The sequence below is a fragment of the Stegodyphus dumicola genome, chromosome 9 (assembly GCF_044657685.1).
Source record: "Stegodyphus dumicola isolate Sdum_Otavi_A_Nest chromosome 9, ASM4465768v1".
In the NCBI taxonomy this organism is placed as follows: domain Eukaryota; kingdom Metazoa; phylum Arthropoda; class Arachnida; order Araneae; family Eresidae; genus Stegodyphus; species Stegodyphus dumicola.
In genome coordinates, this window is record NC_140776.1 from 182615319 (window position 1) to 182638054 (window position 22736).

Sequence of the window (22736 nt, forward strand, 5' to 3'; positions counted from 1 at the left end):
AACCGCAGTGCTGTACTTCGCTAGTGCATTATCATTAGAATTAATGAATTTTATCTCTTGACTTTGCCTTCGGGTAAGCGGTGTGATTGCATCCTAGTTGACTTAATTACCGAGAATGTCCTTAGGGCATAACATTTAACTATCTGGTAAAAATTCTATGTAATTGTATGCCAGTATTGAAAGAAACAATCAATCTGATAAGAAATGGCTGCAACTTGTTTTGAAGATGAGGCGAAAAAGGTTACCTGTGAGAATATTCCGTTTGGCATCAGTTGTACCATTATTGGCGACTTTATCGCATGCGCCGGCAAAACGGAAAGGTACCCTTCCCTCCCCCCTTTTTTGTGTGTGTGTTCAAGGTGTACAAACCTTAATATCTGTATGAGCAATAGAAAAACACACATACTGAGTTGTAAAGTATGATTTATTCTGGAAAAGAAAAGAAAAAACAGGAAGCAGCCAAATGTCCGGCCAAACGACAAATACAGTATAAAGGATGAAAAGTTTCTATAAACATCACATACATTCATTCATTCAGTTGTTCTTTGCAATGGCTATTTAACTTTTTTTTTTTAATTTTTTTAAAATTTTTTACATTGACATGTATGTTGAAAATGCACAATAATAAACAAACACGAATACATGTAAATACATATAGGGGCTGGGCCACCTTATGCCCAGCCTGACTAGTGGCCGGTGGGCGGTGCTTCCTGGTAATCACAACAGGCCATTGCCATTTTGTCAAAAGATAATTTGGATTCCAACATTATTCTTTCTTAGTCACTTGTAATTTACACAACTACTTTTACATATATTCTTCATTTAAAAACACTTATTTTTAACAACTTTGCTATCAAATACTTGCTTCGGCCATTCTGGCGGGATATCAAGACTGGAATTTTGATCATATTTCTATACAATCTTCTGAAAATATTTAAGTAAAAAACTATGCTAATTTTTCTTTGCTAGTGGAAAATATCAAAAGCAGTTTAAATTAAAATACTCTTAAAATATTTCATCAAAAGCATTTTAAATTAAAATATTTCATCACAGAATGTCTTCAGAATATTCTAAAATTCATTTCAGGAAATTTTTCAGTTTTTTACTAGGTACAAGAAATATTAAACATTTAAAAAAATTTATAATACCCATATAAAAAAGTAAAGCTTAAAAAATTGTATAAATTAAGCATATAGTAACAACTATTTTACTGTATCCCAGAAACTACATGCTTGGCAAAACCAGAAGACCAAAATAATCAACACTTAACTGTAAATTTAAATACAATCTCAAATTTAATTTTCTTCACAGGCCATAAATATAATTCATTATTTTAAGAACAAACACAACACACTCCACCTAAATTCGATAAAAATTTCTAATGTTACGCATATTTCAAAACAGTATTTTTTGGTGTATATGAAAACAATTTAAATTAAACACTAAAATTTAGATACTGTGTTTTTTTTTTCCTAGCACAGATCAAATATATCATACAATGAAATAATACTTAGATTCCAAACTGTGGTAAAATAAATTTTCATACAGAAAATATGGCATGAAAATTTTAAAGTGAAAATGTACATAAGTAAGACAGTATGCTTTTTTTTTAAAAAGAGCACTTTCAAATATATAAAATATGCAATGACATGCACTGTTAGTGGAAAAATAAAAACTGAATTTAAATACAGAATTTTTTACATGAACTATGTACATTTAAAAAACCATAGACATTATATATTAAATAAATTAATTTTCATAAAAATGCATTAGTGTCATTAAATTTACATTTTAAAACATTAAATAAAAAAACTATGAAAATTCTTAGATGATGCATTTGTGTTTAATGCATCAAAAGGAAAAGGAAAAAAAAAAAGTTTCAGCAAAATGAATTATAACTGACATCAACTTTAGTTAATATTCACAAAATAAAATAACAACAATAAAGCTTGAAAAAATTTGAGCTAATAAAATTTCATCGATTTTAGATTCAGTTAATTGCAATAAATGATATCTTATAAAATCAAATTTTCTTATATAACATTTAACTTCATGTGAAACATTTCTAAAAGCAATGTTAATTATTTGACACAATTAATTAAATAATTTGGCAACAGTACTAGTGAGACAAATTTTATTGAACTAACTGATTACTTAGGTTATAAGAGGGAAATTTTTACTTAAAAAATCCATACATTATAGCATGTTAAAGCTTCTATGCTTTAAAAACTTTAATTTTATTGTTAAAAAAATAGTAATTACAAAAGATGGAAGAAGATTTATTTTCTGTTTAAGACATCTGATGTTTTAACAATTAAAACAATGTTGTGAATGAATTTGAAAGCTAGGCTGTGTTCCTTAAAAGTAACAATTTCTAAACTTCAGAAGGGGGGAAAAAAAGAGGAGATAAAACAGAAATATATATATATACATAAAACTCTTCTCTTGTAAAGCTCATTTTTGAAAATAAAGCAATTTTTCTTTTTTATGCTTCTATGCTAACTTTCTATTCTTTGGATTGAGCACAGCAACTATTCTGAAATTTTCAGTTATACTAATCAAACCAGATATGACATAACACTTTAGCATTTCTGAAACATTCTGAAACATTTATACTTTAAGATAATGTATATTTTTGTAATTTGGCATGATTTTTAACACATTTTAATATAAAAAAAAAGTAGGAAAACTTGTGTCAGGATACAAATTAAGATAATTTAGCTTCATTTACATGCAAATCTGACTCACACAATATCACACATTCAAAGAATGCTAACAGTTTCACATAGCTGAATATTTTCTTTCGATATAACTTCCTTACAAAGGACACACATTTATAACCGGGCTTAATCTTGCTTCATTATTACACACTCACTAAACAAATAGCTCTAAACTTTTCTAGCAAGAAATTACTTTTCACTATGTAGTGAACTACCTTTCTCTTTCCACAAAAAGTTTTGTGCAAACTTCATGGCACAAGAGGGATGTGACCAACAAGCATTACTGTACAATAACAACTCTGACAATGCTCTGTTTCTATTCCTTCCCTTCTTTATCAATACTGATGATTCTTTTAAAAATCACCCAACAAATGCAAGTCAGAACTTTCAGCTCACAGTTATTCATCAATAAATAAGCCATTTTAGACACCAGTTCCTATGATGTTTAGGAACTGAAGCACTTTGCAATCTTTTAACGATGGCAGTGAAAGAGCTAGCTAAAATAGTTTTGAGGCCTTCACTTTTAAGTTTTAATGCAATCAGTCTTTTCACACGTCACTTTTCTTAATACTTACAAATCTTGTATTAATACAATGTCCTTCGGTGCCTTTTTCTTGAAATGTGTAATTTGCCCCACTAGGTGATGTTATATGAAAGTCAGTTCACTGTGGAAAACCACCCGTGCCAATTTTATATTACATGTTTTCGTACCAAATAAGGAGGATTAATATTTTGCATTCCTTGTAAATGCAAAACAAAAAAAAAAATTTTCTTTCTTTTTTTTTTTTTTTTTTTACCAAATGGCAATAACTTTTTGTAAAACTTGGAATGCTTAGGATCTTGAGCATTCAGGAACATGCTAAAGATTGGAAACTTATGCATGTTTACCTTGATGGAAAAACTTAGTTTAGGTTTGACTACATATAAAATGTTTGGAAGAAATATCAAACTCAAATGGAATTTTATAATTTCTTGATCCACATGAAACCAACTGCCTTTGCAAGTTTCCTTTTGAAGCTTTTCTTCTTTTTTCCAGCAGCACACGCCCTTTCATGAATGATATCATTTTCATATATTAAAAAACAAAACGTTTATATAAAAAAAGGCAGAATAGATGAAATTCTGCAAGTTGAGCACCCTTGGTGATGACCACCCCACTTATCCCACTGTCTCACTTTTAAGGCTAGTGTTGAGAAACAGAGGCACATAGAACATTTTACTCTGGACCACTAAACTAGCTGCTGCCTGGACTTCTGGTATGCAGCTGAGAAGCTCCGCAAACCTTGTAGTTTGCTGGGGAAACCTATGCTCGACGAACACTCGAAGTGCTTTCATGTACCTGTCATGGATGGCTTCTAACTCCTTCTGGTCTTTAATTTCTTCTAAAAAATTTTGAATAAAAAACAAAAATTAATTATTTTATTTTATTAACTAATAATAAGATACTTTCTGATCGCCTACAATCTCGGTTTCAACATTCAGTACAACTGTCATGTTTTGGACGTATTTTTTAATATACAATAGAAAAAACCATGTATGCACAAACTACACGTGTCTAACTATGTATGGATTTACATGCTTTGTATTTTACCATCATTTTACAGAACCTGTCAAACAAATGTAAATATTACCCATATAGATTTTTGTTTATCAAAAATTTTCTCATTTCTTTTAAAATGTTTCTTTTTATTACCATTTTTAATAATAGCCATACAGTAATAACAAGCCATACAGATGGCCAAATATTTTCTTCCCCCCCCCCACAATTGACAAAGAAATGGAGGCTTCTCATTAGTTCATGTGGATAATCAGAAAGTACCAAAATTTCTCAGTTAATATTTTTTGCTTTAATATAAGAGATACATTTTCACATTTTTCATGTTTAACTTTCGGTAAAATAAATATTCCATTTTAATATGTTTTACTTTTTATAAAGTTATGCATCTAATGCCAATAAACATCCTTTAATTAACAAGGAAATATTTTTATACATTTATACATGTAACAAACATTAAATTTTTAAACATTACTGCTATGAAATACAAGCTTTTTTTTTAATATGAAATAAATAATTGCACTACACTTAATTAGATTTAGGTCTTTAATGCCATGACAATTTTCTTAAATAGAAATAACTTTCATGAGGTCACTTGCACAACAAACATTGAATTTAGTGCGGGGGGGACTAATTACTGCAGAAAACTAACAAATACAGTCAAAAGTTGTTAATTCGGACACCCATAATCCAGAATGATCTATAATGCGGACCTCAAAGCTAAAAACTTTCTGCGCATGCGCCGCGTTGACACATGCGCATAGGCCTTTACGCGTGCGGGTAAGACATTTACGACTGCGCATATGCGCGTGCGCAAGCACGAATACGTTTCCGCGTGCGCGTTTAATATATAACGGACAGTATAAACTAAAATTATCTAATTATCGACTTCAGTTGATGTTGATGATTGCGTTGTTCCTTAACTTCGAATTGGATGCGGCTCATTATTTTTTGCAGACTGTAAGAGCAATTTTATAAAAGTAAACTTGAACTTTCGATTATGTCAAATAGAATTTCTGATGCTGGAGCTCCCAAAGGATCTACAAAACGAAAGTATGTTTCGATGTCCGTCAAACAAAAAGTGGAATTGCTGCAAAAAATGGATAAAGACATGAAGAAGGTGACAGAGAGGTTAGTGAAAACGAAAAAATTTCGATTGACAAGTTAGTCGGTATTCTCGGCACAGCAATTACGGGACTTGAACAGCGGAACTTTGTAACCGAACAAGAAATTATGTCTGTTTATAGAATTAAAGAGAAAGTATTATCACATAAAACGAAGCAACTTAAACAACTTACATTGAAAGAAATGTTTAATAAAGTAAATAAATAAATACAGTCAAAAGTCGTTAATTCGGACACCCATAATCCAGACCTCAAAGCTAAAATCTTTCTGCGCATGCGCATAGGCGTTTACGCGTGCGAGTAAGACCTTTACGACTTGCATATGCATCTGCGTAAGCGTAGAATACGTTTTCGCGTTCGCGTTTAATAACGGATGGTATAAGCTAAAATTATCTAATTATCTATTTCAGTTAATGTTGATGATTGCGTTGTTCCTTAATCTTCGAATTGGATCCGGCTTATTATTTTTTGCAGACTGTAAGAGCAATTTTATAAAAGTAAGCTTGAACTTTCAATTATGTCAAATAGAATTTCCAATGCTGGAGCTCCCAAATGATCTACAAAATGAAAATATGTTTCGATGTCCATCAAACAAAAAGTGGAATTGCTACAAAAAATGGATAAAGGCATATCCTTTGTTTATCTAACCGTTCCGAAATCTGTTTATCAATCTCACGCTGCTCTGCGCAGGAGGGGGGAGGCGTCGTGGCTAGCAATGAACTGTAAGCTGATCTGTCAGCACTATCGTTATCTTCAGGGCAGATGTTTTTATTTTAGTCGGCTCATAATTCCTTACTAAATGTTGTATTTCATCTCGATCTACTCCGTCTTTGATATGATTTAAATCAAATTCCTCGTCATTATAAATATCACGAATACAAATCAAATAGTTTTCTGGTTGCAATTTTCTAATTTCGACTATGCGTAATGTATGCTTTACGCATGCGCGCGTTGAAAGAAATGTTTAATAAAGTAAACAAATAAATATTAAGCTTCTTTTTTTGTAAATTTTGATACCCTTTAGATCATAATTGCTCATTATTTTATAAATTACGGTTTCATATTTTTAATTTTATAATTTCTGCATGAGATCTTACCAGATTTAAACTGATGATTTTTTTGTAAATCTTGATACCCCTTTATATCATAATTGTTCTTTATTTCATAAATTACGGTTTCATATTTTTAATTTTAGAATTTTTGCATGCCATCTTACGAGATTTAAACTGATGATCTATAATCCGGAAAAATCGATAATCCGGAATTGCCGAAGTCCCGATGAGTCCGGATTAACGACTTTTGACTGTATTCAAATTAAACATAGGGGAAATCACAAAACGAAAATAAAGTACTCCTACTTAATTTTTTACTTGGAAAAGTTTTTAAAAACAGTGACTATTAAAAATATTGTTTTAGCGTAGTGACATTGGATGTTTGCCAAGATGCACAAATTAGCAATGATTTGCAGTTCACCAAGAGCAAAAGCCCGAGTTCAAATCCCAAAGAAGGCATGGCTGTAATTGTCTCCCTCTTCATAGGAGGCAAAGGTGGCTTACCTATTAGGATTCCTCCATAATAAAGTGACCACCAATTCCGGCCTTAGTAGTGGCCAAGCCGGAGTCAGCTCAGGGCTCGCCATTGCGGGTAAAAAAAAAATTATCAAGAGGTTGATTACACATCATGCAAGGGATTGGAGGAAAAAAATTATAGAACACTCCTGTTTGATTCAAGCAACCTGTGTTTAAAACTGAATCAAAAAGAAAACTAATTTAAAAGCTGAAATTATTAGACTTTCCAATGCCAAATAATATTAGATTATAAAAAATGTATTTAAATCTAGATTACCACACAGTTAATACCACACAGTAACTAATCAAAAAAGCATAAACAACTCATTCTGCTAAGAAATGAAACTGAATGACATTACTAGATTATGTGGTTTCATAAACTCAAACCGTTCATCAAATGCATTATCTAATACAGATATGTTTCACTGCATTTAAATTAAATAATTTTAGAAAATTTAAAATATTAAATTTTCATTATTTTATATTTAAAATCTTCATATAAAATTTAAGGTTTAAAATAATTCACAATCGAACTAATAAAAGATGCAAACTGTTAACCACAATATACGAGTTTTTTTTTTTTTTTTTTAAATTCACAGAAACATGCTGGAAACGGTGAGCAATAATTTAAACTAAAGAACCAGGCTATGCAAAGTTTAATCAATGTCACAAAAGCATGTGATTGAAATAACTTTGTTTCTGAAACAAAACTAAATTTCAATTTTTTTAACCCCCCCCCCAAAAAAAAACTTAGTTGTTAGATCAGAAAATAAGCATTCATTTCTTTTCTTTATTATTTTAAATGAAAGAAATATAGATGCAAATCTTACTTTAGAAAAAATACCACTACATGCATTCAATTATAAACACTTAAGAGAGATTATAATTCTTATTTCTTATAAAATAAAACTCTACAAAGACTGGTAATAGTATTTTCTGAAAACAAATCCAGATATATAAATAGTGTACAGTCAAAAGTTGCTAATCCGGACTCGTCGGGAGTTCGGCGATTCCGGATTATCGATTTTTCCGGATTATAGATCATCAGTTTAAATCTCGTAAGATGGCATGCAGAAATTCTAAAATTAAAAATATGAAACCGTAATTTATGAAATAAAGAACAATTATGATCTAAAGGGTATCAAAATTTACAAAAAAAGCTTAATATTTATTTGATTACTTTATTAAACATTTCTTTCAATGTAAGTTGTTCAAGTTGCTTCGTTTTATGTGATAATACTTTCTCTTTAATTCTATAAACAGACATAATTTCTTGTTTAGTTACAAAGTTCCGCTGTTCAAGTCCCGTAATTGCTGTGCCGAGAATACTGACTAACTTGTCAATCGAAATTTTTTCGTTTTCACTAACCTCTCTGTCACCTTCTTCATGTCGTTATCCATTTTTTGCAGCAATTCCACTTTTTGTTTGATGGACATCGAAACATACTTTCGTTTTGTAGATCCTTTGGGAGCTCCAGCATCGGAAATTCTATTTGACATAATCGAAAGTTAAAGTTTACTTTTATGAAATTGCTCTTACAGTCTGCAAAAAATAATAAGCCAGATCCAACTCAAAGATTAAGGAACAACGCAATCATCAACATTAACTGAAATAGATAATTAGATAATTTTAGCTTATACCATCCGTTATACATAAAACGCGCACGCAAAAACGTATTTTGCGCTAGCGCACACGCATATGCGCAGTCGTAAAGGTCTTACGCGCATGCAAAAATGCGCGCATGTGTCAACGCGGCACATGCGCAGAAAGTTTTTAGCTTTGAGGTCTGAATTAACGACTTTTGACTGTATTAATATTTACATGAAAACTAATAACATAAAAAAAAACAAAGAAATTAAACTAGAGAACTCTTCTAGATAAGTATGCTCAAAGTTTCGAAACAAAAGTTGAATATGTAGAACCTTGATTTCCTATTCTACTGGACCAATTGTCCAAATTTAACTTGCACTTTACATGTCTCAAAACTGCAACTAAGGATATATATTAGATTTATATATAGCATTATTCTATGTACAGCATAGCTCTTTTGACACAAAATCAGATTTTTTCTGAAATTATATACCAATTTTTTTTTTTTTTCCACATTTCGATTCTAGGACAATTATGCCAAAGTGCCAATTTTTGTAAAAATTGCACAAGTAGTTTTTAAAAAATTAGCTCTCAAAATCTTAGCTCTTCCATGTTAATTGAATTTAAAATATATTTATTAGCATCTTTTTTTTATTAACTTATTTCATTCCTCCTTTCACATTTTGAAATTTAGGTTCATTCCAAATAAAATTCGCCCATTTTTTATAATTTATTTTTTAAATTTCTACAATTTTTGGAAACAATTTGAATTATTACCTATAAAGTTTTACCATCACCTTAAAGCAGATGTTTTTCTAAGCATATCTGCAAAAAATTGAAGCTTTTTATTCAAAATTTCCTAAGATATACATAAATTTACATTGCCACATTTTGAAATTTGGCATATTTGTTATAAGTGATAATAATGCCAAATGTTGTTAAAATTAATTTAAAGTATGAATGATGACCTTTTTACCGCTCATGTACAATGAAAAAAAGGAAAGGAAAATAGGTTGCTATAAATTAGTTTAAATATCATGCTGAATAACAATCAAAAACAAAGTCCACCATTAAGAATCATTGCACTTAGCAGCTGAAGAAGGTAGTTAAAAAAATATTGAAACTATTTTTTTTAATTTACGCTGATTCTTAATGTTGGACTTTGTTTTTGATTGAGGTTGCTATAAATTAAGAACTTCATCAAGTGAATTAATTATTCTTGGCACAAACTGAAAAAATGTGCCGAGATAAATTTTTTAATTTCTCACCAAAAATTACAAAATTAAATATCTAGTCATAATTTGAGTCATAGAATCGATTTTGTGTCCAAATACCTATGTTAGAACAATGCTATATATAAATCTAATACATATCCTGAGTCACGCTTTTGAGACATGGAAATCGCAAGTTAAATTTTGACAAGCTGTCCAGTAGAACAGGAGATATAGAACTGCACCCCCTTTTCTTTTGGTCAGGTGTACATAATTTAAATCAATCTAAATCATAAATATACAACGAACATACCTGGGGACTGCATGATGATTACTTTCAGACAAACATATTCTTCAACACAAAGACCCATCCTTCTAAATGTATCAGCCAACCGTGCCAGTCTCTCAACCAAAGGCCCAGCTTCCCTAAGCTCTTCCAAACCAACTGGTTCTCCAACCATAATAGTAAGACATTCCCTCAGAGAGCAAAGAGCTGTTGCCACTGCCTGTGATACATCAATGGGTGGTGAACCTCTGATGGCTAGGAAGGCACACGTGGTGAGCACTAAAAGCTCATGCCACTTGTGAGTTAGAAGCTGAAAAATCAAAAACAAGATTAGAATTCAAAAACTCCTAAATATTTATATATAATACATGTAAAAATAATACAATGTTCCTAATAAATACATGATAAACATTTAATATACGTAATTACTTCATGACAGATATTCTAAGGAGGTTAACTCCAATAACCAGAAACTAATAATGAATGGCAACAGATAAATCATAGTTTGATTAGCTTCGAGATTAGATTAATAAGCACCTGTAACCTGGAATAATCAATTAGGGAAAATAAAGTTATTTTGTATATATTAGAAAGTGTTTAATTAGTTATTTCAGTACAGTCAAATTTTAAAAAAATCACAAAGACTTAATAATGCACAAATAATTATAAGCTAAAAAATTTAAAAGCCAAAAAAATAACACAGTACTTTGTTTGGTTTGACAAATTTGAGTTCAAAACTATATGATGTATAAAGTGATTTATGAACTCAAGATGCTAAATTTTTTAATCCCAAATAACATTATTAAGCTTTTAAATCTAAATACTGAATTCATACAGTGATTAGAACTCATGAACTTTCTCAAAGAAATGAGTTCTAACTCATAAAAAAGCAAAACCCTGAGATTTATTGTATAAATGAAACTTAGTGATTATAAACTAACCATCAATAAATATGCAAAATGCTCATAACTCATTTCACAAACAGAGACACAAATTAATTTAAAAGCACTTTATTATACAGTTACATGCGTGAGGTGTGTGCCGCAACTTTATTTACTCAGCATTACTTGAAAATTGGCGGATGGGACAAAATTATTGAAGTAGACAAAAGCCTTTTTAGTAGAAGAAAGAATAACGTTGGACGATATCTTCCGCTCCAATGTGTTTTCGGAGGATTATGCAAAGAATCAAATGAATGTTTCTTCTTAATCGCTATTCCGTCGCTTTACGGAACGTCATAAAAGAAAATATCGCAAAAGGAAACATTATTTATACTGACTGCTTGAAATCATACAAGTCAGATGAACTGCAAAATGCCAGTTTTGAACATTTTACTGTCAATCACAATTACAATTTTGTGGACCCCCAAACGTGAGTGCCATAGACAGGGGCGTAGCTAGAGTTTCCAGCGCCCAGGGACAACTGAAAAATTTGTGCCCCTTTCTATGTGCCAAGAATGGAAAACATTTAATTAAAAAATTTTGTAGGATCAATCTGGCGCCCCTTGGACGCTGTGCCTGGGGACAGATGTCTCCCCTTGCCTTACCCTAGCTACGCCACTGGCCATAGAAAAACCGTACAGCGGCTGTGGGGCAGGGCTAAATGGCGAAATAAAAGTCGCACTGCTCGACAGCATTTCAATTATTATTTGTCCAAGTTTATGTACAGACGCTTGCACAAAAAAGAACTGAAATATTCTCTCCTATGTTGGAAGACAAAATTATATCTCCCGTTTAATTTCAGTTATGTTTAGCTTTTTGTTTCTAAATTATAATAAAAAAAATTGTATTTATATGAAACTGACCTTTCATCCAAACAAAAACAATAATCTTAAAAAGCTATTTACTATTATGTTTCCTTTCTTGTATTAGGGTTACCGTAATTATTTTTGGCAGCATCGGCATCAACAGTAGTTTGACAGTTTTTTACGGCCCTTTATAACAGAACTGTATCTTTATTATTTTGCTAAAATTATTTTCAGTTATAGCAAATTATTTCATATAACATTTTCTTTCTTCATATAATTTTTAATGGATTATATAACAATTTTTAGATATTTGATTACGTCACGTGCCAAAAAATGAATTCAGAAAGGAAATCGAAAGTCCTTATGGATTAAAAGTTCATTTGTTATTTGTAAAAAACTTTTACTGGACAAGATATATTTTTTAACATGCTAAAAATTCTTCTACTAAAAGAGGTAAGCTACTGGCAGCCACGGCCAAAATACTCTTTTTGGTAAGACTGTAGTAACATTTATACAGATTATATTTTATTATTGTATTTTATTAAAACAGAAATAATGGTAATATAATTGTTTTTATGAAATGAGACATGTACTTGAAAAGCAAATAAAAATAAGGGCAGAAATCGCATGAAAAATCACATCTTAGTTAAATGAATTCTGAATTGAAGACAAAGTTTCATTTGAAAACTAGGCTGAAACTGATCAAAAAGGTAAACTTTTTTTTTTTTTTTTTTTTTTTTTGTGGGTAGTAGGAGGAAGAGGATCAATGCTGAATGGTGGAAACATCCTCTTACTTCCCTGATGCAGAAATTCTACTAGAGTGCATCCTAAAAGCAGCAGTGACTATCAAAATAATCTTTTCTTATTGTCTCTGCGAATTTTACAAGCAGAGATTAAAGGAATGGTTTAAAAAGTAAAGGACTATATTGCTAATATGTGTTTGTCCAAGAAGTAGAAAATAAAAGTATTTAATATTTTGTGGATGTGAAAATCTTATGGATGGCATATATTTCAAAAACCAGACATTAAAAATACTGTTTTTAATTATTGTCATTCCATACGCATCACATTCCACCAGCAATTACCATACTCATATGCAGCTCATTCCAAAGAATGGATGGATGTCAAATGGATGTTTATAATTCTGACAAAAAAATCATTTTTATTATCACATATTTATATTAAAAATATAGTACTTTCTGATTATTCAAAACCCCCATGAAAGCTCACCAACTCGCTGGCAACTTTGTGAATCAATGTAAAATGTTCGTTTGGCTATCTTTATGGCTCATAAATAATAAAAGAAGCATTTTGTAAGAAACATGAAATTTTATGAGAAAAAACGAAAAATCTACGCAACTGAAATTTATATTTTTACAGACACTGATTACTCTTCCTTAATAGAAACCACTATAAATCCACACATACTCAAACACGTATGGTACATGCATATGTTGAATGGTTATCGTGTGTATAATTTTAAAAATACACCAGATTCTACAAAACATACCAGTTCTACTGAGTACTGAAAGTGTGAGTGCAGATCAGAAAGTACTGAAAACATATATGCATTTAAAAGCATGCACACAATAAATTACAAATACTACTCAAAAATAAAACCTTTAGTGTTATTTTGAAATACATAAAAATGAAATCAATGAGCAGTTTAAATTCTAACTGTGTACCTGCGTATGAATGGCAACTGGCAGCTCATGATAGAAAGGCAATCGCTTGGTCCACTGCACCAACTTATACACAATGTTGTCCCCTATATGACAGAGCTTATCATTGAGTCCCAATTTGCATTGTAAGAATTCTTTTGCATTTTTTAGCTTAGCCACATCCTCAAAGGCATCACAGTCTACCAACTGCCGAATCATGGCACATGCTTGTTCTGTCGTCATTCTATTGTCTTGTCGTGAACTAGTTACACAGTTTTCACTTCTATGTCTCAGATGAACAACATCAGCAGGGCTCGTGAGAGCAGTCTTTAGAATCTGGCCATTTGCCCAGTCTTGATGACTTACTGAAAGACGTGGATTAGGAGATGGAAGTGATGACTGCTGTTGCTGCTCTTGTGTAAGATGACCATTCTTCTGACCACGGCGATGCTTCTTATACTTTACCTGGAAATAATGCATTAAAAGTAAAAATAGGATATTTCATAAGCTACAGACAATTTTAAAACTGTGAATCTCAATCAATTTAAAAATAAAAAAATTTCACAATGAACTGGTATATGTTATAAAACGACTTTTTAGTAAGCAAAGATACAAATGATAGTAAGCAAAGATACAAATTTCATACAAAACATTATTACTATTAATCCTGACTGAAGAATTAATGCAGAAAATAACATAAAAAAATACAAAATAAGTTGCTCATGGGCTGTTTTCTGTTTTTGGTACTATTTACTTGTGTGAGAAAACATTCTCCAAAAGGAAGTACACAAAGAATGGTTAAAGAGAGAAGTTAACTGATGAGCATCTTAAATCTCTTTTAATAATTGGCACAAATAAAACTGGTCCACAACTGCAAACTATCGTCAGTGGAAAATCTCATTAGTATTTTTTACAAGTGGACACTTGCAGTTAAACTTTGCCCAGCAAATAAATAAAACTGAGTTATTATTATTCTGTGTTTTTTTAATCCAATTTATCGCAGCAAAAATAGCAATAATAAACCATTAGCTGGATTGATGATACTGGTGGTAGTTTGGAGACCCCTAAGCTAAAGTATACTAAAATACAACACCTGACAGCAATTTCTAACCACACCTACAGATATGCTGTACAGTGCTGTTCACAACACTGTCCCTCAGCTAGAGGTATTGTTGATGAATGGCGGATGACATGTTGAAAATGTGTTATAAAGATTATAGTCTTTGCTAAAAATCAATTGTTATGCTAATTATTGCTTTTGTTATCATATGAAGCACCATCTATCAACTGTTTTAAGCACATTTTTCTGCTTTCAATAAAACTCCGTGACATTTCAAGCATGTGTTTCAGTTTTTAACTCTATACCTACATTATCCAGTGAATTATTGAATTTTCAAATGTTAACAGACTTTTAGATGTTACAGACTCACCCGGTATACTGCATTTAGTGTTCTAACAATAGTTTTAAAGAAAGATAGTAAAGAAATTTTTTGCTTGTTAAACCTGTTCAAGAAACTAAAATCTGTTATTGATGAGACTGAAATACAAAAACTTGATCACTTCCAGTAACTTCAGGAACTAAATTTGAAAGATTTGTCCAAATGTTACATTTCTTAAACTTGATAACTTAAGTACAGAAAATTGCTTAGAGAAGAATGTTAGATGAAAATTAAGCTTAATAATCTGGTAAGCAATTACACATTATATTCTCCCACTAGATGCTATCAGAACTGTAAACTATTTAATTCAGGCTAAATGTATTACTTGCAACTAAGCTGCACTGAGCATTTGGGAAAAGGTACTTACATATCAGAGCAACCACCTTGATGCAATTTGGCAATTTTTACAGATGAAAAAGCATCAATATATTACAAACATTTACATTCTTTTCCAAATATTTTTCACTGTTTTCCCCCATTACACAGCGATCTGTTTTTGTTTGAAAAAGCATCAGAGAATTCTTCTATTGCACAAACCTCAGCAACAGCAGTTACCTACCAAACGCATCTCTTCGTTGTTCCCTTTGGAGATTTTATGGCAAAATTCTGCATGGCAGCTTCTTTCATTATTGGCAAATTCCACACATGCATATTTTACAGTTAAGGGAAACAATATTACAATTTATTTCTGAAAACTATTGAAACTTAGAATACACACCCCCCTTCCCCAAAAATAGCAAAGTTGCTTGACTGAAGAACTGTTAATGAGCATGATTGATGGAGTTTGGCACATTCTGAATATCTGGCGACTTCTTCTTGGGTGGTTGAGATAACACATAAGTATCTAAAAAAAATTGCTACTTGAAACTCCTACAGTTTATAATATGGAAAGATTATGTAAATCTGTAGTCTAAGATTCCAAGGTACATACAGTTCTTGTACCAAGAAATTTCACAAGAATACTTATTACAGTAGGACTGTACCTTTTTATAGGTACAAATGTTCCTTCCACAGTTCTTACACAGAAATTTTGATGCAACCAAAAGCCTGGTATCTCCCATGTTCCAAACAATAAGCACTTGAAGATTACATATACTCCTTGCTTTAAAAAAGTTCACTACACAGCACTGCTTTTACAAAGGGGAAAACAAAATTAATATTAGCATCATTTTCAGTAAATGAAATAAATCTGAAAATGACTTTAGCTGTTATAAAAAACAGACAGAAGCAAATATACTATTCAGCATTTCTTGTATGCAATGACTGCAAAAAAAGATTAATTTTGAAAGAGCATGCAGTACTTCTGTAGGATATTTTGATATCCTGTGAAGAACTGTAATGTACACAAATGTGTCAGTATAAGCAGTCAACACATTTGTGTACCTTAAGTCTTTCACATTAGCCAAAATAGACCTCAACATTTAACAATAGACCAAACAAATCTAAAAACTATAGGTGCACTGGCCTAAAAGATACACAGTACGATAAGATCTTTCTATCTTAGTGTCCCACTACTAAATTTCAACAGATTCAACTTGACAAACTGTTATCATTCCATTATTTCTAAGAATTCCATTCCACTTTCTGACTTCCCAATTTTTAGAAGGTAAAATTACATTCTGTGCATGCTACTTCTTCTTATTTGGGTTGTTTACACTGTTCCAGCTTTTGGCATTACTTGGTATGAATTCATAGATTTTTTTAATGTATAAGTAATTTTCACTTTAATTCATGGTATTTCTTTTTTGACTTTATGCCATTTTTGCTTATTAAATATTTCATAAGAATTTTCTATTTTTCTCTGAGAATTTTCTTCAGAAAACCAACTCTTATTTACAGATGGTGAAAATTATAAGAAGGCATATATCCAGCACATATCGTCACAGAGGTGCAAATACTGCATTCGGTAACCTTACCCACTAGGAGGTGTTATGTAAAATGGAAGAGAATTACTGATATTAAAATTACTTGCAAATATTGCAAAATAACAACTTCTAAAATTTACAAATTTAATGCTATATATAATTTGAAAATAAATTACAATATATATTTTTCTAACAGACACTGGACATACCTTGTACAAATTATATACAGCTCCCGAATTTCGCCCTCCTGGCATCCGATCTTCTCGCACAGCTGAAAAAAATCCGAATATACTATTTAGGAACTATATTCATATACAATCATGCTTCCATTAAAAGATTCTAACGTACAACATTTACATAACTATTTTAGAAACTTTATTATCTTTTTAAAAAGTTGTAATGCATATTACTTTATAAACTCAAGGCAGATAAAGGCATATGTTGAAACATTAAATATAAATAAAGGATAATGAGAGATAATGAAATAAATATGAATGTAACAATAAAATAGAACCCCTCCCAAAAAATATCATTAATTTCCTATTAACAAATGTGGATAATTATCTTTTTCACTCCCAAACGACACCAGACACAAAGCTAGGTTTCTATTATAAATGAAAACGAAAAGTATATTTCAATGTGAATTCTTAATATGTTTAAATTTATGTGAAGTGCAAAAACTATCATTTATTTCTTAATGTAAACAAATGATGATAATTACTCTTTTTACTCACATATGACATCAGATACATCCCAAAAATGACAACTAAAGATATATTTTACTGTGAATTCTTAATGTATTTAATGCATATGAAATGCATATTGTTCTGATCCCGTAGAGTGCAGTAAATGGTGGAGTTGGGCCTGACTGAAAGTACTATACTGAGCTGCAAATAGAACATGCATTCTACATGAAAACACCATAAATTTGTGCAAATTTACATTTTATTTTTAAATTTACATAAGTGAAAACAGATTGCTATGTACATGTGGTTAGTTTGGTTTATTTGATTATGGCAAAGCACATGAGGGCTATCTGCTTAATGGAAGGGATGCCTTTGTGGAAGACTTTTTTAAAAAAACTGGTTCATACATGCATGACACATGTGGAAACCTATGAAAATGTCAATGCAGCCGGCCTGTTTGCTGGGATTCAAACTCCAGATAGAACTACTACTGTTTTGCAACTTTACTACTCAGCCGCTGATGAGTCTCTGTGTACACGAGGTGAACAACAGTACTATATCAAACAACACTATATGTATAACATTTAATGTATCATAACAATCCTTATTCAACAATTCAAACTTTATTTTAAATTATATTCTGTTAATAGATTTATAATATTTGCTGAGTTATAATTAATACTGATAGTTTGGCAATCTTTTTGAGAAAACTCACTGCTGCCAACTCATCCCTTATTTGCCAATAAAAAATACATTTAAAAAGGAGATCATTCTGCAATCTCTTCTGATGCATATTTGGACTACAAGCAAATATGAGTTATATGCACTTTAAGCAAGTAAAGGCTTGTATATCAAAATATAATATTAATATAATATAAAATTTGTGTTATATTTTTAAAAATATCTGTAAACTTAGAGTTTCTATACATTATATATCATTATGACTAATGTTTCAACATGTAACATAACATGCATAGTTAATATACATGAACTTTTTTATTTTTGACCAAAGGGGCTATTTTGCCCAGGTCACTTAATTTTGTTTTGGCATTTTGAATTGAAAACTCAAATGTGTTGAATCACTTTTCAAATTGTTGCCTCCAAATATTCTCATTCTGTATTATATTTAAAGAAATTAAATAATGAAGAATCTGCATAAATGTATGTATGTTTCTCAAATTGTGATAAAACAATGGTATCTAGAGCCCTAAAATTTTGAATAACAAAATCCTCAACCCAAATATGGGCATCTGAAAACCCTAATTTGGAATTTGTTTTATTAGCTATTTCATATTTTGTAAAACTTTAAACAATTTTTGATTGACAAACTCAATGATTTCAAAGTGAGGAATGGCAATACTGTACAGGGGGGGAAAAATTATCTCCAGCATGCAAGACTTTCAGATATTTTTTAATAATACATACACTATGAGATCACAATAATTACAATTACAATCTTTACAGCACTTTATGAACTTCAAGCTCTTACCTGCTAGGACCATTCCTTGCCTGACACACTTCTGGAAGCGACAGTACTGACAACGATTTCTTTGCGCTTTGGTGACTTCACAATTACCATCAGCTACACAAGTATATACTCTTTTGTTTTGTACTGTCCTTTTAAAGAACCCTTTGCAGCTGAAAACACATTTCATTATCAATTATTTTAAATAAATATCAAATGTATTATCCAATTTTGCCAATTTAAAATTCTCTTTTCATAAGTTTTTAACAAAGCACAGAATTTTTAAGGATTTACAAAAAATCAGGTCAAATATTACATAATGTTTCAAGTTTCTGAAATCACAGATTATAAAAATACCATTTTAAGAAAACGAACAAATATTACACACTGTTAAAGTAGGACATAATCTGGATTTAAACAATTAAAAATAAGAAATATGTTGATTTATAAGCTTGTTAAAATCATGTAGTTTGATGCACTTATTATAGCGAATTCATTATCCTTATTTTAAACAATTTATAGAACTTATACATTCTATTTAGAGGCAAGGGTGGTTGATCTTTACATTACGGTAACTTGGCGATTTTTTGGCGAAAATTTGGCGACCAACTCCCCTACAGCAACCCTCTATTTTTTTTTTCCCCGCCGCCATTTTGTCTTCACGAAGTAAAGACATGTTTCTTTTCTTCTTATCTACTGAACACTTCTTCCAACAATCTACTAGCCGAATTACACTTATGCTAGAAATTTTATCAAACAAAACTGCTTAATCATGACAAATATTCACTGCAAAATTCGGAAAAAGTGCACAATACCATACACCTTACGCGTTTTTCAAAATAACACATACACATAAACCATGTACACGCCGACTTATTTTTACTTAAAAAAACATCCCAGAATTGCACAAAAATGGCATTGCGCACACTCTTCACTATATCCATGTACACTGCTTTTTTCTCATAAATTCGAAAAATTTCACGAAAATACATGACAATTTTCTCAATCTTTAAACCCGGTAAAAAGAACATATATGAAATTACCTGATCGCGAAAAAGTATTTACCCTTTACAAATATGAACATTTCCACATATAAAATAAATAAAATATCCAAAAACTTTTACCTCTAAATCATCTATTACATTATACACGTCACCAACAAATTCATACATGAAGCATTACAAATATTTAGTATCAAATATTTAAATTATTTCCATGCACGTTTATTTCAACTTAAACGTAAACCAAATTCCTACAAGCATAAAATTCACAAAATAACTATCATTTCATTAAAATATCACTCAACCATGTACACGTCGACTTATTTTTACTTAAAAAAACATCCCAGAATTGCACAAAAATGGCATTGCGCACACTCTTCACTATATCCATGTACACTGCTTTTATCTCATAAATTAAAAAAATTTCACGAAAATACATGACAATTTTCTCAATCTTTAAACCCGGTAAAAAGAACATATATGAAATTACATGATCGCGAAAAAGTATTTACCCTTTACAAATATGAACATTTCCACATATAAAATAAATAAAATATCCAAAAACTTTTACCTCTAAATCATCTATTACATTATACACGTCACCAACGAATTCATACATGAAGCATTACAAATATTTATTATCAAATATTTAAATTATTTCCATGCACATTTATTTCAACTTAAACATACACCAAATTCCTACAAGTATAAAATTCACAAAATAACTATCATTTCATTAAAATATAATTAAATTCAAAAACACCACTTAAAATATACATGAGCACATACATTCAATTAATAAAAATTACCTTACAATCCTAATTACTTTAAACTAAATCATTGCTAATAACAATTTTCCCAATAATACCAAATTCCTTTCCACCTTACATTTCCAACAATGCATAAAAATAATTAAAAATACTAACTTACCTAATCTCCTTCAGAATCTTCATTACGTGGCGGATACACTTTTCTTCATTCTCTTTCAGAATCTTTAAAATCATACTTATCTTTCAAAGCAAGATACCAGGTAAAATAAATAACATAATAAAACATGTTTATTTCTCTCTCACACAACCTTAAAAAACATTTCTTACTATCCTTTTTAATACCACTAAATACCCATTTCGAATTCACTTTACTTACGGCCATGGGATCCAAAAATTCACAAACACTATTTCACACAACACAGAATAAAGCCAAATACAAAATTTCCAGATTTTTTCCGGATTTCCCCCCTTTTCCGATTAAAGAACCGTAATTCGTCCATTAATATCACATGACATATCCCATGATCTCTCATTTCCCCCACACAAAATAATGCGTAATCGGAACTCAGTACTGCTCACATTATTACCAAAGTCCCAGGTAGTAACCTTTATCGCCTCCAAAATGTCGCCAAACTACCAGTTACCATAATGTAAAGATCAACCGCAAGGGTCTTCTTTCTTTCTGACGCGTCTTTCCCCAAAAAATACATTTTGAATTTTTACCCAAATTACCTTTTGAAATTTGCACTAATGTTCAGTTTTTATTTTCCAATAAAATATCAAAAATATTTGAGTTTTATTTATTACAGCTGAAGTTTACTAGAAACAGGATAACTGAAAGATTATGTATGTAGCATATTAAACACTCCAAATTCTTGTAAAATATACCATACACTAAGTCAACTGCACTTTAGCTCATTTTACATTTAGAAGCATTCAATTATTTTCAAATATTACTTATGGACTTTCATTTATTTAATTACATGAAGAAGTACCTTACGATTTTTATAACTGTGCTTTCATTAAAATAAACGAAGTTTAGATAAAAGGAGTTTGCGTAAAGCCTCATAAATTTAATTAATATACGAAAAAAATTTGATACATTTTTTATTTTTTTTAATAGGCATATGTGTTTCTGATAACCATTACAAGATGCTTATTACTTTTTAAGACAAACAGCATATTAAATAAGATAAGCCAAAGCAAAAGGGAAATTTCAACTAAGAACTAAATACAATATTTCAAAACTTTTAAAATTTATGAGGTAACATGGCAATCAATGTATACCATGTATCAAATATTTTTCGTTGGCTATTAAGAAAAAAAAATCTGATTAAAAGCCCATATGATATTAAGACGCAGAAGAGAATCCTTTGCAAAAATTGAATTATTCAAGTAGTCAGAAAAATCTTTTCTTTTTTTTTCCTGTCGTTGTTGTTGTTTTGTGCATGTGATTATGCATACTTATTGATGCCCTAAAATGCTCCTAAAAGTGTAAACATAGACTGTACCTCGCAAAAAGGTCCATAAAATAAAGTCTATGTGGGTATTAATTATACCGATCAGTTATTCAAATCACATCGCATCAACTCACACCAACTTCGCCGTTAAACATATTTTTAGGCATAATATATCCGAATTTAATCCCCGAAAGAAGTAACAAAATTATCAATTAGAATTTATCTTCTTTTCGATTAAGTTCATCTGGATTTACACTATTAATGGTTTATTCACACAAACTCTACCACAAACTTACACGTTTTACTACATCGCGCCAAAAGCAGAAATTGCGCAACTCGAAAATAACAACAAAGCCTTCTCTTCATTTCAGTTCAAAATCTTCTTACGTCAATCGCGCGGCACATAGCTCAAGTCGAATTAGAAACGGATTGTGAAAGAAATATAAACAAATTTATATTTAATTCAAATACTTAAAATTAGGTAAAAAGTGACACAATGATAGATTTTGATGCTTAGTTTTTAATTATTTTTGAATTTTACATTGGCCTGTTTTTTTCTCTTCCTATTATATGCAAATATTTCGTTA

At 30.6% G+C, this 22736-nt stretch overlaps 1 protein-coding gene across 7 annotated transcripts in view; it reads right to left on the reverse strand.

Moving 5' to 3' along the window:
* Positions 1 to 405: 405 nt before the first annotated feature.
* Positions 406 to 22736, reverse strand: part of LOC118187135 (hormone receptor 4-like) — a 310713-nt gene continuing 288382 nt past the window's right edge. For all 7 annotated transcript variants that reach the window (XM_085824437.1, XM_085824440.1, XM_035357336.2 and 4 more), the window contains 5 exons: positions 18943 to 19091; positions 16977 to 17038; positions 13488 to 13928; positions 10083 to 10365; positions 406 to 4102 (listed from right to left, as the gene is read on the reverse strand). In XM_085824437.1, coding sequence (XP_085680563.1) covers positions 3879 to 4102; positions 10083 to 10365; positions 13488 to 13928; positions 16977 to 17038; positions 18943 to 19091 — 1159 coding nt within the window. In that variant the 3' untranslated portion in view covers positions 406 to 3878. The remainder of the gene's footprint in view (positions 4103 to 10082; positions 10366 to 13487; positions 13929 to 16976; positions 17039 to 18942; positions 19092 to 22736) is intronic.